This window comes from Limulus polyphemus, unplaced genomic scaffold, assembly GCF_000517525.1.
Source record: "Limulus polyphemus unplaced genomic scaffold, Limulus_polyphemus-2.1.2 Scaffold1068, whole genome shotgun sequence".
Taxonomy (NCBI): Eukaryota; Metazoa; Arthropoda; class Merostomata; order Xiphosura; family Limulidae; genus Limulus; species Limulus polyphemus.
The window spans coordinates 305797-323328 of NW_013666678.1; the positions used below are offsets into that span (position 1 = coordinate 305797).

The window sequence follows — 17532 nt, forward strand, 5'->3', positions numbered from 1 at the left end:
GCCAAAGAGATCTGTAGGCCAATAGCCTTAGAGGCAACTCCCACCTAAATTTTCATGGAATCCGGGAATAAATCCTTTCGATCAGCAAGGTGCACTGAAGGACGCACATATGTACATATCCCAAAGGAATGAGGGGTTCCAGAAAAGCCAGAATACCCAAAAGTAAAAGAACCCCTTGTGCCAGATGAGAATGTGAAGCACAAATCTTGGTGACTTGATATGCCATAGCTCACAGGAGAAGATGATAAGGCTGAACTCAGTTGAGACAAGAGACCAAGAAAACACCCAGAAGTACCAAATATTGAATGGGTGTGAGAAAAGACATATATCTCATGACAAGCCATTCCAGCCAAGTAGCCTCCTGTAAAAGAAAAGGATGTGTAATAAGAGGATACTATCTGAGAATGTGTCAAAAGAGGCCAATCATCCAAGGAAAGAAAGAATGCCAACCCCAGGCCTTGAATATGGCGAGGGAAGGCCCTCTTGATACAAATGAATATAAGTGGGCCAATGCCATTTAGAACAGAAGAGTAAGGAAATGGAAGGTGCAAGTCCAATGGATGGAACATAGAAAACAGAAAGAGAATGGGTCAAGAGAGATGTGTATGAAGGTGTCTGACACATTGAACATGATCAACTGCAGACCAGTTGAAAAATACCATAGACAAGGTTGGAAGGAGAAAAGAAAATGGAAAAAGAAGCAAAGAGTAGTGAGGAGAGAGAGTGGCAGATAAATGAAAAATGACTGTCAGCAGAAATTGAAACCAACAGCAGGAGAAAAGGAAGAGATGGGTACCCACAGGGCTGGATGTAACATGATAGTAATTGATGAGGAGAGCAATGAATTAGACATTTAGTAGAGGGAGGATAAAAATAAAAGGAAGGCTTGGAACTGGAAGATGAGGGGTAGACCAATCCATTCAAGGAACAAAAGCAAAGGGCAAGGTTGATAAAGAAGAAAAACTTGGAAAGATAATGAAGACTGAAGCCATATAACATCAGTCAAGGTCACCAAGGAGGAAAACACGCTACTAAAGACATCCAGACAAAGAAAGGAAGCTGAAGGAGTACAATAAAGAGGAATGTAACCCAATTCAACAAATCCAAACATCAGGAGAACAAAAGAAGGAGGTAGGATAGAGCAGAAGAAGTGGAACAGGCTAAGTTGGCAGAGAGAAGGGAATGAATGTCCACAAGAAACCCATCTACAGCATAGTGAAGTGCCTCAGACAAAAGGGAATACAGGATGATAGTGAGAAAAAGACGATAATGTGAAAATGTGGAATGGAGATTAAAATAAAAGGTATGAGGTTTGATCACCAAGTTGGCCAAATAGATGCAAACAATAGGAAATCGAGAAATGGGAAGGAAGAAAGTCTACAAGTAAGGGCAAAAAAAGTTACGAATGTGAGGGAGAAGAGGTATTTAAATGTGTGAGAGAGAGAGGAGCTATTAGAGAAAGGTAATAGTATAAATCCTGATAACAAGCAAAGAGGATTGATAAGGTATACCCCAAGAAGTGTGGATCATGGAATAAAAAACAAGACATAATAAAGGACACAGGCACAAGATAAGAAAAGGAACGTACCTGAGAATGAAATCCAGAAACAGATTAGAAGGTTAAGGTCGTTTATGAATGTTAAGTCACTACCAAAAGCATACCAGGTGGAATTCCTAATCCAACAGATCATTTCCAACAGATGGGATGGGAGTAGGAGACCCAATAAGCATGTGGTAATCCACAACACACTGAACAATGTCCTCAACATTTAACAAGCCTCCAGAAGCTATAGGACAAATAAGGCATGTGTGTGATTAATGTTACTTGCACAGAACAATAAAAGTCCACCACCAATGGGATGGCGGCATACCCTCCATGCACAGTAACTCCCCCAAACACATGTACTCATGATAACTTCATTCTTCTCCTCAGCATTGTAGTGAACAAATGTTTAAATTTTTCGTCTGAGTTCAATTTTTTTTATTAGGTTTGCATTGTTAATAAAACTTTGATTTTCGTTTTTTTTTTGGCTTTTGCTTCAAAAGCTTTAAATTTTATCATGAATTCTCAAATGATGGTGACTTGTACTTAGCATGATGACATCATCATGCACCTGCACAGTTCATGTTAAAACATTTAAAATCAGGTAGAAGTTGCTGATTCAAGGCTAGTGGCATGCAAGTCTCTTAAACAGACATGGGAGGAAGGTAAGTTTTCTGTGTGCAGAAATGCGTTATCATTTCAGAAAACTGACCAATAATCATTCACAACAGAACACCAAGAACTTACTGTTGCTTATTTATTTTCTACCTAAAAATACACTGTTAAATTAATTTGTGTTCTTATAACATCCATTCTAATATACAATCACACAAAATTTTATATAATTGAAAACAAAAACTTTTATAGAATTTCCAACTACTCGAGAAATATTAAGACCTACCATTGTTGGAGCTGATGAAAGCAACAAGGTGAAAGTTCCAATCTGATCACAAAGACACACCACCTGCTTTCCTATGCTAACCCGATGACAGCCATCAAGGAAATACTGAAATGTTCTATATTAACAGAAACATTACAAGAATAATATAAATATTATTAATAGAAACATAAACCAAAGTTCTTCTTCATACATATAATTCTTTGCTATTAAAACTTCATATCATTAACATGATGTCCTATCACCTCTATGTACAAACAAATGGATCATGAATCACTCGGTTAGCTCTTATATATAGCCAGCAAAAATGCCACCCTATGGACGGCTGTTAGGTCATGTCTTTGACGAGCTGAACGGTGTGCTTTACTGTTATAAAATTGCTCCTTGCTTCTAATTGCATCATGGCAAGCAATTTGATGTGATTTGGTATTTCAGGTTTTTTCCTGACTTCTTCTCACTGGATCTTGCATCATAACTTGGTGAGCAAGCCTATCTCTTTTTTGCTCTTTCTTTCTGAATCCTGCATTCTGATGTTTCAATTTCTTCCTCAAAGTTTCAGACTTTCTCCATGATAAGTCACTTTTCCATTAGGCAGTGTTTGCCATTTGTGATTTTCAATGTTTTTGATTACTTTATACTCATACTGAAGTAAAAAAAATACTTGTGTAACTTAAAAAGATCAAGTTAATACAGAATTCCTGCAAATTGTATGCAACAAACTCCACACGAAAGACATTTCAATTCATATCATATGCTTGGATTCTCCAGCAGAAAAAAATAACTTTTCTTCTGAAATATCACAATGATTCTCAACTAGGATGACTCACAATTAAATTGTGCGTTACTCACTTTACCACAATTTTAGAAGTTTTATTTAAAAAAAAAAAATTTTGTTGATAATAATTGAAGTTCAAAATTAATGTAAGTTATTAAAAAGAAGCAACATTTCTCCATTAAGGAAGCAATTTAAGAAACAATGTTATAAAATAAGGTCCTACTATTTTTTAATTTTAGAAAAGGTCTATTTTATAACATTTTTCATCTTAGTATGAAATATAGCTGTTATTGACTTATTTCTTAAAAACAGTGGATGCATGCATTAAATAAACTTCTTTATAACAGAAGCAACTGTCATAAAACTTTGCTAAGAACTTCCCCTTATGATGTTGAAAAATGGAGCAAAGTTTCATCCAAGACAGACAGATAACACATATATCTGGTTTACATAAAAAAAGATTTAGTTTTGATACAAACTGAATAATTACACTAGTCATAGTAAATGTTTTGTTTCCTTAAAGAGAAAGAAAGGTGTGAAAACTGAATGAAAACTTAAGTTTTACTACTTACTCTTGTGAATAATCAATACGTCCACATGTCAGGATATGAGCCGAGTCCTGTAAGCACAGCAGTGTTTATATCATTTGATATAATAAATGGAAAATAATAAATCTCAAAAATGTGCACAACTTATGTCTATCCAGAAATGTACAAATAACAAAATAAGATACATAAATATGTGTATTTAGGTAATTTGAGCTTTTCTAATCAAAAATAAAAGTAAACTAATATGTTTCAGATATAAAAGTATAAGTAATGATAATACATACCATATAAATCTAACTGATTACAAATGTCTTTTATATCTAGTTAATATTAGAGAACATAATCCAATGTTACCTACTTAACGTATATATATATGAAATATGATATGGTAATATATCTATTACCACAATAGAAACTTCTTTTTATATTAAGATAAAAAAAACATACTGGTCCCCCAAAACAGGTGATTTTCAGACATGTTTTTTCTTTAACATAAATTCTTTTGCTTTTTGTTGATAACAACTGTATAATGTGCATGTTTATTAATTGCTTTTTTTTAACTAGTCAGTTTCCAGTAAGGTTATAGATGATGGAAGGTCTCACCAGAAAAATAAAATATATCATGGAGCTGTTCCAGTTGATAATAGTGAAGTTTGTGTGTAAAATTTCTCCAAAGCACATTTTCCAAGAATCTTTACTGCCCTGTTGTGACATTTTATCACTTATTTTTCATTATAGGAAAAAAAAAGGTTTAAGTTTTTTAACAAGCCCCTCATAAGCCAGTGGGAGACATTTTTGTTGAAAAAAAAACTACCCAATCTGGTTTTCTTAATATGAACTGAAATTTTTTGGACATGTTTATTGGCTAAAAAGAAAACATTTCCTGCACTATTTTAGCATTGGAACTGTGAAAAGTGATTCTGAGTGGTAAGGTGACTGAAATCATGAGCTTAACGGCCAAGCACAAGAAGCATGGAAGTCTCCAAATGACATGCAAAGGTATTTAGGAACTGTTTAGAACCACCTCGGTAGATAATGTGCAGCAAGCCGAGTACAATATTATGCCTGTAGCTGCTTTCCAAATGTTCCTGTCTGCTCATCCTACTGCCAACTATCGTGATGCTTTGACCTTCCCTACCGCATCACAGGTGAAATCATTCGTACCTCAATTGAAAGCTAAACATAAAAAGGTGTTAGCAGAAGCATAAAAGGTTAACAATTGCTTAATTAATGATGCTGAGAATGTGGCTTTATTGATATATACTGAATTTGCTCCCAGAGGGTAGACCTTAGTACCAACTAGTATGGAGACATGAGGATGTTGTATTTCACTTAAAAATTTATCAATTAACAAACAAAAACTTGTCTCGAAAAGATATGTCCAAAACCACCCTCTTTGGGAGTTTCTGGATTGAACTTACTTTTAATATTCAACAAATTGTAGTGTAAAGACACTCCTTGGCTCTTGAGGGATGTGTTAAAATATCTTGTAATGTCTTTATCATGCATGAAGCTTTTATCAAAGAAAAAATAAAGAGAAACAAGGAAAAAGACCAACTACGTACTGATATACTGTACATAAAAAAGTTCATTATAATTATATATCTAATTGTAAACATTATATAATAATGATTTTTAATCTTTATATGACATTTTAAAAACATAAAGTACAGTATATTGATTTTCATTGTGTACATGTAAGCATTTGGCTTTTTGTACATATCTCTAACAGCCAGAGGCATTGGAATCCCCACTTTTACATGTTTGATTTTTATAGCAACTGTAAGTTATATTATTATATTAGTTTTCTGGGGGGGGCATGCTCCTAGACCCCCTTAGATTAAACTGCCTTTGACAGCATGGGAGCTGCTTTTAGCATCCCCATATACTTTCAATGTCTCATTGTAAAATCTGTATGTCTAGCCAAGCAACCCCACTTTGTAACTTCGTCCTACACCACTGACAGTGAATTATGTTATAGTTATTTAATATGTTTTTAATAATGTTACATGCACAATGCTGACCATCAACACTGATATAATCTTAATGAAACTTGGCTGAATAAACAGCAACTGCCTGTTGTAGAAACAAGTAAGAGGACGTAAATAACAGGCAGTTGCCCTCCATTCAACTAGGTTTCATCATGAATACTCTGCCTAAACAATCTATCAAAGAATGATATAATTTTGTTTCATATAGTGGGCATTGAAAATAAACTTGAGGCAAAAAAATCTGTTTTGAAATTACTAGTTTAATCAGTAACAAGAATTAAAATAGTATAATACAGTACAGTTATCAACAAATGTTCTCTTCAAAAGAGCTGTATGAATTAATCAGTGCTTTTGCTGAAAAGTTTGCAGTATTTGCACATAACTTGGACACTTCATTTACACAGCACAATCAAAAGAAGAACAGAAACTGTATATCTGACATTTCTTTTATTTACTCTTTACGTTAAATAATATTAATATACATACCACAGTTTCCTCGTTAGGCTGTAAACTTAATCTTATTTTTACAGCACCATCTTTGAGCTTAGTGATATTCCTTCCCACCATCATAGCTATGCCCACTACTCGTGAATAAAGCTGATGTACCCCCAGGTCTTCTGATCTGTGAGAAATTTAACAAAATTTCATTTTTTTTGATCTGAAATAAAGAAATATTACTAATTCTTCAAGTCTAACAATAGTATGGTTTTAATATTACAGCTGTTCAAAAATGGTTTAATTGTTCATGCATTTCTAAGGCCATTATTCAGATTACAATATAATAAACTATAAACACTTCTGCATTAAGGCTGTTATTCAGATTACAATGAAATGAAGATAATATCTACAGAAAATATATTCAGTTTTCAGTTCCATGTATAAATATTAGCAACAGATTCATTCTATGGGAATCCAAGTTTAATGATGAACAATAGAATGACTGCAACTACAACAAACATTTGATTCTTGAATCTTTTGGAATGTACATATTCCATCTTCAGCAAGCTATACTAAACAAGGTAAAATATTAAGTAAAAAAGTTTCAAATTTCTAGAGATCCAACATTTTGCAAAGAGTAATTACAATACGAAGTAAGAGGATGAAGTCAATTAAAAAAAACAAAAGCAAGAAAAAAATAGGATAGTGCAACAATTGTAACAATACTATACAAGTTCTAAATATTATTTTTGAAAACTTAAAATTTTTCATGAGTGTAAGTTATCCAGTACTAATAATATCAAAAATAAGGCAAATTTGGCACAGTCTAAATACTTTTCATTGAGATGTTACTTATGTCCAAGGATGATCTAGGGACTCAATGTTGAGAGGGGGTACAAGTGAGTATTTTGTAGCCCTTGGGTACAATGATATTTTAAACACTGAATATCACTTGTTCAGAGAGTGAAATAAATAAGGAGATATAAAGGAGAATATACAGCCACATTTTCCACTGCTAAACACTGAGTAGCATCATCTCTCTTTATATCAGTCATTTATGATACACCATATAATACCTAGTTAGCTAATTATTCAAATCAACATTTTTAGTTTTGGTATCTGAAATGAATTTCAATATTACCATAGCGTGGACTTCACATCTGTAACAGAAAAATGCTGGTTAAATTATATTTTATGACATCCAGATGGAATGATGACAAGGAGACAATATTCAAACTTCCAATACTCAGCATGACAGATTAAATCTTTTTGAGTTTTATATATTTCATTATATTGTAAAATTACTAACTATATAAAAAATAGACTAGCTTAAAATGTGAACCATCTTTCTCTTAATTTTTTTATTAATTAAATTAAATTATCCTCTCAAAACATTTAGTACTGAACACTGAAGAGGAATAACAAATCATAAATAGCTTATGTTTCAACTTGTATAAAAGTAGACTTACTCTCTTTTGGCTAGGATTCTTGGAGGTAAAAATAATGACAAGTTTCTGTAGAAAACAGTGGCTATGGTTACATTTTCTCTCACTGTTAGGAAAAATTTAAAACATTAGATTTTGATGCTTAAACTGGTAGATAAAAAATTACAAGGGTTTCAAATTCAAAGGATCTATTATTTAATATCACTTATTAAAGTTTGAAATAATACCGAATTTTTCAACCCTTCATAATTCATACAACATACAAATAACATAAAATTATTCTCTAAATGTTGATAAATCAATTCAGTATTTTCTTTAAGTATTAATCCTAAATCATACTTTCACAAATGAAATACAATTATCAACATTCTTTTAAAGTTTGTTTTGTTGAAACTTGAATTCTCAGTTAACTCTCTCCAACACCATAGAGGTTCTTTAAGTTTATATTTGGTCAGTTAATGACCAGAATATCTCAGAGTTCCTCAGAAGATGAGAGGAGATTTGCAGCCAAAACATAGGGTTAAAAAGTAATACAAAATACTAACTTTAAAAATATTACTTAATTAGTGACCATTTAAAGGCTATTAACCATGTTAACAACATAATATCTCTGTCTATAAAGTGGCAAAATTATGGTTAATAAATCTCATGATGTATATATATATATATCAGTCTTCAAACAACTCAGTATAAACTAAAGTTACTACTTTCAATTCATACCTTTATCTTTCAGTAATATAAGGAACTAAAACTTTAATATTTTAAGGTTGATACTTTTCATTAACACAGTATTTCAGTAACCAAAACACACATATATATATTTTGAATATATTTTATGTAACCTAATGATAGATTAATTATTTGTTATTTCTTATATCAATACTACATTCTGTAATTTTGCTAACACACTGATTATCAATTTTCATTGTTGATTTCTGGCTTATATATTTTTTCTATTGACAAAAGATATACAATAAACATTCACATAGCAAATATAACAATAAATAATTTAATGATGTAACAAATATAACATAATATAATTTACTTTAGTAAATAATCAGACTTAGAACAAATACTTTATCAAAGCTGCTACAATTCATATACTTTAATGAATAAAATCCACAGAAAATTCCATGCTACCTTTTGAACTGTAGAAAATCTATAGAAATTTATTTTTGATTCCTGAAACTAAATAAGCTGTACTAACACAGGCAGAAACTTTTACTATATTTTACTTAGTTTACAGAAACATTTTATAGTTTTAATGTGTGAGAACATATATTTCATAAAATTAATAACCATACTGTTTAATTAAAACAGAATAAAAATTAAGTTACCTTAAGATGAATGGCCCTAAAAATTAAAGAAATTTACTAAAATAAACACAAAATACATTCAATGAACAAGAGTAGTAACTAGTAACTAAAGCACTAATAGTGACTAGAATTCTGATCCTAGCTTAGAAAAACTTGATCTTGGTCTAAAACCATAGCAGTAAGCATTTATCTCCTATATATATTCCATGACCAATAGCATAATTTAACATAACAGCATTATACACGTACCAGTCTCTAACTTCAATCAGACTTATCTAAGACAATCTTGCATGTTCAGCCTGTTTACACTAACAGCTAGAGCACTACATAATTAAAACCATGCTTTCTATGCCTGCTATTCCAGTAAAATTAGCCCCTCTTAAAGGCCCAGTGTCCTCCATCTTAACAATTAGCCAGAACATCTTGAATCATGCTCTTCAAAAGTCAAAAATTAAACCTTCCCTTTCTGGGGTACTCAACACAACATTACAATCAAATTAAATAAATTTACATTTATTTCATATTTTAGGCACTTATAAGTAGCCCAGAATATCATCTGCAAACATTATTTGTTGCTGATAAGATTAACTTAGCATATAAATGAGAGGATGCTGGTTGATATTTTTTTTAGAATAGTAATCTACCTTAAACACTATATGGAAAACCATGAATGCTTATTCTGTGGCAATAACACATTAGTTATCTTACTTTTATGTAATATTCTTTTGCAATAGCTTTTACTAAAAAATTGTTTACCTTCTACCTTAATTCAAAAATAAGTAGCTTTTATATTAAAGTTAATTAAAAGTGATAAAAATACATGAAAAAATTAATAATAACAAGTTAATGAATAACAATATAAATACATATCTGAATACTTTAATGCTAGTTTTAGGTATAATTAAGAAAAATTGGGATTATGTGCAAAAATAAAACAACATAAAAACAGATGTATACCTCTAGGGGGAGGAGCTCCTTCTTGGTGAGTGAATAAGCTAGGCAAAAAACTGAGGGGGCTGCACTCTACATATTGTTAGCACACATACTGTAGTATTTAGAAGTGAACCAACTTAAAGAGTAAGCACTTTTGATTGAGTGCAGTAGGTAAAGGGAAGGCTAAGGCACATGTTGTGATAGTTTAAGCCCCAAAAAGTCCCTCTTTGATTGCATCCCTGCACACCAAAATATCAATTAACTTTCTTGGAATTTGACAAAAATAAAAGGCATTAAATTTGTTCCAAAAAATTAAAACTAAAAAACATCCATATAATTCAAGTTTTGACATATCTGTTCTGGAATGGCACTTGTCGTAATTAATTTCAACTTTAAAAATTGTTCAGCAATTTTATAAGTACAATGAAATGATGTATTAGATGGCATATATTGTTCCATGTGTATGTACTTATAAAATCTTTTTACACTTTTTAGATAAGAAAAAAACTATATCTGATTGAAGCATTCACTCATTTTCAACAAATTTATGTGCTAAAAGTCTTCAGTCTTTTAATATATGTACACATATTACTTGTTTTAGCTCACTGTACTTTCTGTCTGTTTTCAACTTAAACACTTAACAGCTAAAAATCTATAGCAATCACTTGCTGATAAAAGGTATAACATTCAAAGTGTTTTGTAATAGTTATAAATATTTAAGTAGCAATCAGCAGAAATGCTTGGATAAAAGAGTTGAAATTCTGTCAGTTGATCAATCATTTTTAAAGATTAAAAAATCATTTTAAAACAAATCCACAAATAGTTCCAAACCTGGCAGAAACTGAACAAAGTCAACAGTTAAGTTCAACTTGTCTTTTAACCACTTAGACCTCCAGCCACCTTCCCGAGTTAAATCCACATTTGGTGCTGCAAGATTGGGAAATGAAAGAATGTGCACACCGCCCCCTACCACTTGTTTCTTCTCAAGAACTAAAAAAAGAAACTTTTGTGATGAACAGAAGTATAAATATAATAATAAACAAAATAAATAGATGGGTTTTGTTGGCTATAAGGAGAATGCTACTGCCTTACAAATGGATTTGGATTATTTAGTGAGTTGGATGAATAAATGGCAGATGGCTTTTAATTATAGTAAATGTAAGGTAATGCATATATAATATCACAGTTTCAATATAAGTATAAGTTTGATGGGAATAACCTAAACAGAGTTATGGAAGAAAAAAGATTTTGATGTTCTGGTTGAGCAGTCTCTGAAGCAATCCAAGCAATATGTTGTTGCTAATCTCAGGATAAATAGGATTTTAGGTTATGTCAACACAAATAACAAATATAAGTCTAAAGAGGTTATAATGGCATTGTATAGGTCATTGGTTAGGCCACATTTGGAGTATTGTGCTCAGTCTTGGGCTCCTTACCTTACAATGGACAATGAATTGTTGGAAGTGGTTCAGAGTAGGGCTACTAGAATGATACCTAGGATGGAAAAGTTATGATATGGGAATAGGGTAAGATCTCTAAACTTGTTTTCTCTTGAATAAAAAAATAGTTAGAGGGGATCTGATTGGGGTGTTTAAAAATATTAAGGGAATTGATTGTGTTGAAGCATCATTTCTATTTCATATTTAATGGCAATAAGACTAGGAGATATAAATATAAATTTTGGTAAAGAAGAAGTCATCTTCAACTAAGAAAGCTTTATTCCTTGAGGCTTTAAAAAGTCCCACTTATTTATAAGATTATTTATGAGAACTGCTGGATGATAATTAGTTTTTACAAGATATTTTTTGAAACATATCATTTTTTAATTCCACAGTTAGACATTCACTAACGCTACAAATTACTTTGGACTATTACCACATCCATTATAAAGCATGATGATATTGTAATAAAAGAATGATGTTTGTGGGAACAAATCCTTACATAAGCTAACTATTTAATGATATTCATAAGTAAAAAAGGAGAAAATAACCTGTTACAACAGAAAATCCTTCACAGAATAGAAAAATACAAAAATGGTTAAAATCATTGTAAGCAGAGGTAAAAATGGTCAACTTTTCAGCTAAATAAATCTTATTATACCTTCTTTCATCAATTACTGACTTTCTAGTACTAAAACAAAATTTTCATATTAGTATTTTTTACCACTGTACTTACCCAAGGTATCTCTATGAAAAAGTTGCACATCACCAGGTGTCATCAAACCACGATTTAAGACTAGCTGATGAATCTTGGAAAGCCTCTAAAAGTATTAAAAAGAATACATTTTTATCATATCTAATATGAAAAATATGTGTAAGGGAAATAGCTTGAAACTTTATTAGCTGAGCAATTTGAACTATTGTAAGGCTGTTAAAATATTTTAGAATTAGTGTTACATGACTCTTAACTATCTAGGTAACATGCATAATTTTACAACACCTCAATGCAATTCATACAGTATTTTAAAAACTTACAGATTCTAAAATAAAGTTAAGATCGCTACTACAGAACAACTGGTTTATATGGAAAAATGTTTCGACATTTTCAACCATCCTCTTCAGTCCAATTATTGTTTGGAAAAGAAACACACACACAGCGCTTTTTTTTCATAGTTTCAAGTTATTTCAGGGTATAAGACGTTCGGTTTAAAGTGCCCATCAGAGATGTTAAAGTTTGACAAGCTGTGGATTAGCAAGCTTTCAACAATTCTTCTTTTGACATAATTTCTAGCTTTATTATTTTGGCTGATTTCCAATTGTTTTGATGATCAAGATTTCTCATGTGTATAAAAATAGCATTATTTCTTTTACAAACAAAACTTGAACTAAAGAAGACACATAAAGGTGTTCAAAAGTTTTACATACAAACTTGTTGTTACATAATATTGATATTTTAGATTATTTTACATGGTGTTGTGTATTTACGAATGATTATACTTACTGACTGTTTCTGAATCAGGTGCGGATATGTCAGTAGACGAGAAACAATGTCCAGTATCAGCTAATGAAAAGTAAATCCCATAAAATGTAAGTTAATGCCAACAAATAATCTAATATGTGCATAATGCTAACTTATAGTTTTAATTTAATAATATCATAAAAACTTGCATTTTATAATGTTATTAAATTAATTCCTTTAATCTGATATTTTTCGAAGGTGGCCCTTGTGATGTACTTTAATAAAGAAAATCTCCAGCTATCCTAAAAATGCATATAATTGTAAGTTTGCTATTGTGGTACTAGTGTCTGTGAAATGCCTTAATTATACTACTGTGTAAATGCCTTTACAGTGTACTCCTGTGCCAACCATTACAGCCAAGTTTAATGAGACTAAATCCTTTTTTTCAGCAATTTTTGCTTGGGAATTTGTTACATGCTTTAAAAAAAATTGTATTTTCTAAATGAAAAAAGAAACAAAACAGTAATAAGTTAACTATTACTTAGTAATTTGAAATTGAACATTTTACATAACCTATATAAACATTCTAGACCATGTAAAGACCAAAAGAAAAAAAAATTAAATTAAACAGGCCTTAAATTGTACCCTTCATATCATGGATATTAAAAAAACTATTTAGCAATTGCTATTGGAACCTGTTTGTTTTTGTAGTGTAAACTCAACACCTTGATTTTTCAGTCTTTTGACTTCTTTGTAGCTCACCTCTGTATCATCATCAATGTGGCCCTTATGAACAAATTGTTTGTGTAAAAATGTATCAATATCCTTCAAGAGGTCAACCACAGGTTCTCCTTCACCTGGATACATTCTCTCAGCTCTTCTTTGTAAATACTGGTTTAGTTCAGCCAAGATAAAAGAAAGATTGTTCTGGATATAACCAATCTCCAAAGTTCTAAACTAAAAAAATAAAAAAATTATTCATTCAGTTTTATAGGTCAAATTATCTATACCCTACCAACAATTGAAACACAGTATATTTCAGGTAAATCAAAACTTATAGTCATGGATTGGCTCAGCAGGTAGTTCAGTTGGCAATTGTCTAAGGTGACAAAATCACTAAACAGTTTTACATCAATTTTAGTCTCAACAGAATTAACTATTTAGTACCTACTTTATATCTTTTGCTGTGTCTTACTGACATGGAAACTGTGTTCATATAGACAGATACTGTAAGGTAATCAATTTAGACCAAAAATTAACATTTTCTTACTCTGAAAATGTATTTCCGATAGGTACTTAATCCACTCACCCAAAGCTATCTTGATCCTGGTCTGCATTCTAAGCATTACTAAAAAACATTTCGCTACAGTTCACCAGTTTTTATACTCCATCACTTTTGCACCATTTCAGAACACGTGCTGATCATGTGACTACTCTCCACTAATCATATTCTGCCATCTATACTGGCACAGCTAGCTCCCTCTGCTATTCTAGAACAATCCTCACTTTTGAGAATTGGCAGGCACAAACCATACACACCAGCACTTCAATGGGGAGGAAGGGTGGGATGTGGGTGAAAAGAGGTAAGTACCTATTGGAAATACACTTTTAGAGTAAGTAAATGTCAACTGAAATAGTACTACCTACACTTACCCAAAGCTAGAATCCCACATTGCCAATGTGGAGGGCTGGTGAAAGTGCATCAATCACAAATCAAGCAGAAAGAGACTGCACTGAAGGAATGAGTATGCTAGAATATGAAAAGAAAGCACACTAGTAGGGTACAGCACTACTTCTGGAACAGGTGTACTCTTTGCCCAGCAATCAATACAGTAACACAGTTGTGGTGGAATTGAATTGACAGGCACAAAGAGACATACAGTACTGAATCAATGTATCAAGTGCTGGATAAGTATGACATGAATCAGTATGGCATTGACAAACAAGGAAAGGCTTGTGTGTATTCAGCCACTTTCCCTTATAGGTATGTGTCAAGTGAAGTGCCTTGGATTACATAAGATTAAGCCAAATGCAGTCTATCAGGGCAAAACATCCAGTGGAAATGCCCTGTATAAGATATAGAGATCAACAAGTGCAGTCTGCCAGGAAAAACATCCAGGGGAAGTGCCTTAGATATACAGAATTATGAAGGATATAAATTACTGTTATAAGTGCAATTGTGAGGGTCATCATAACTAGCCCTCTGTCCACATCTATGTCATAATGAGCCATCATAAGAAACAAGATGTAGTACCAAACATAGTGATAGTGAGTCATAGTATGGTGTCAATAAATGAGTCTGAGAGAAAAAAGAAATCACATACTTGGCTAGAGCTTAAGACCATGAAATGTATTTGAATAGGCCAAGTATCTTGCATAAGATATAAATATCAACAAGTGCAATCTGCCCAGACAAAAAACATCCAGGGGAAGCACTTTGGGTTACGTCAGCTTATGCCAAGTGAGGTACATTTGGGCAAAAACATCCAGTGGAAATGCCTGGTATAAGATACAGATATCAACAAGTGCAGTTTGCCCAGGCAATACTCAGAATGAAGCACCTTGGATACATAGCATCAGTCCAAGTGTGGCCCATGTGGGCAAAAAAAAAAACATTCAATAGAAGCACCTTGTATAAGAAATATATGACCAACAAGTGCAGTCTTCTCAGACATAAACATATAGGGGAAGCACCCTGGATACTGAATATTATTGTATAATTCATTCTTCGGTACTGTAATGATTATAACAACTATAGCTCTCTTCTCGCCGAGTGGGTACACATGGGCTAGAAAGTTTTATTTTGTTTTTCAAAACCCACTCAGGAGGAAACCTACACAGTCCACCACTCCAGCGACTGAAAACCGGAAGTGGTAAAGACTCCTGTGCTCCACTAGAAGAGAAGGAGGGAGAAATACACATTGGGAAATCAGGAGGAATGACACACCAGAGACAGTGCAATGGGTGTCTGCAATTCCTTATTTTGAAAAGCAGACAGACACCCATTGTAGGAACCACAAGTTAGTAGGGATGGGCAGAAATCCCAATCTGCTTTACTCATGAGGTCTATGAGTGAAACTAGTAACTTTTTGTATAGAAAAATATAGATACACATACCACTGGACAAGCTGCCAGTAGTCTTACAGAAACACCCCATCTCAACAGTGAGTGTTATATCTAGTACAATTCATGTGAGTATTCATATCTGGTGCAATTATAACATGACCATGCAACACCAATTACCAATATGTACCAACTAAAAATATACAGGAAAAGTAATATCTCAACTTACCCCAGTCAAAGGCAAACAGATGTGTGTAGAATCACCACAGAAGGAAGATGATGTCTGCCTGAGGAAGACACAGCCAAGTCGTGCAGATAATGTGTGAGAAATGTACTGGGAGTTGCCCACATCCCAGCCTGAATGATCTTCTTCAAAGGCCGGTTAAGGCAAATGGCTAAAGACATAGTTAGATGATGAATTGGGTGTGAAGAAACATTGTGCAGATGGCAACCTTCCACCAGTCATATGATCCCCAATTAGATGTGAGTAGTAGTAAAGAAAAAGGAACTTACAAACTGACTAGCATAAAAAGTGAAAAGAAGTATGAATAACAAACCAGCATACCCACAAAATTGGCCAAGGTTACAATTACTCAAACAGTAAGTATCATGCAAAACCCGTACATATACCAAAAATTACACAAAAACAAAGTAATAATCAAACTCTAAATGCAAATGTAAACTAAACAACTTAGATGGTAAAAGAATTATAAAAAGCTAACTTACTAAATACTGTGCAGAAAACACACAATAGACCTAAATTATCGAGTGAGAAAATTAGATCAATCCACACATAAACTCACTAAACATGGGTATACCTACTTGGAGTGAGGAATACATGCTGAAAAACTTACCACAAATCTCCTGGGAAAAAGAACAATACCTAACACAGGAGATCACATGGAGGCATGTTAACAGGGGGAAGGTGCTTTAGAAAGAAATTTCCACTTAGTAGTTATATCCATCCTCAGAAAAAAAAATTGTAATGTGAAAGGAAGAAATCATCAGCTGAATGTAAGACACGAACTCCTTACGAACTAAAGCCTGTACTTTCCCAGCAGACATTGTCAACCCTGAGACCTGGGGACTCATGTCAGAACCATTGTCGACTGTCACAGGAATTTCATCATCCTCCATATTAAATCTAGAATTCATATGAACAAATTAGAATACAGAAAACAAGCACAATCAAAATTTTGTAGTCATATGGAGAGTGAGTTGAAACACACGTTTACACACTAGAATGCCAATCAAGAAAGTGAGGATTGTTCTAGAATAGTTGAGGAAGATAACTGTACCAGTATAGATGGAGCAGTATGACTGGTGGAGAATAGTCACATGATCAACACATGTTCTGAAATGGTGCAAAAGTGATGGAGTATAAAGACTGGTGTGCTGTAGTGAAATTGTTTTGAGCAATGCTTAGAGAGCAGACCAGGATCGAGGTAGCTTTGGGTGAAGGAAGGTAGTACCATTTCTTCTAAATTCAAGAAACTAGACTTTAAAGAAGTATTTCACATCTTTAAAACAACAAAAAAGTACAAGAAAACTTAAGTTATTCTACATCCATACACTTTAAAGTAAAACACAGATAGACGTGCTGAAGTAAAGTCCAAATTTATTGGAAATTGAGACAATTTTCATGCAATTTAATGTACACTGAGTGGTCACAAGTAAATAGACA

The 17532-nt window shown here is 32.7% G+C and overlaps 1 protein-coding gene across 1 annotated transcript in view; it reads right to left on the reverse strand.

Moving 5' to 3' along the window:
• Positions 1-17532, reverse strand: part of LOC106461970 (adhesion G protein-coupled receptor B3-like) — a 61571-nt gene that overhangs the window by 18059 nt on the left and 25980 nt on the right. Inside the window, exons 7-14 of the mRNA XM_022389087.1 lie at positions 13548-13742; positions 12828-12887; positions 12063-12147; positions 10719-10877; positions 7663-7744; positions 6242-6377; positions 3789-3835; positions 2445-2559 (exon numbers count right to left, since the gene is read on the reverse strand). Of these exons, the coding sequence (XP_022244795.1) occupies positions 2445-2559; positions 3789-3835; positions 6242-6377; positions 7663-7744; positions 10719-10877; positions 12063-12147; positions 12828-12887; positions 13548-13742 (879 nt within the window). The remainder of the gene's footprint in view (positions 1-2444; positions 2560-3788; positions 3836-6241; positions 6378-7662; positions 7745-10718; positions 10878-12062; positions 12148-12827; positions 12888-13547; positions 13743-17532) is intronic.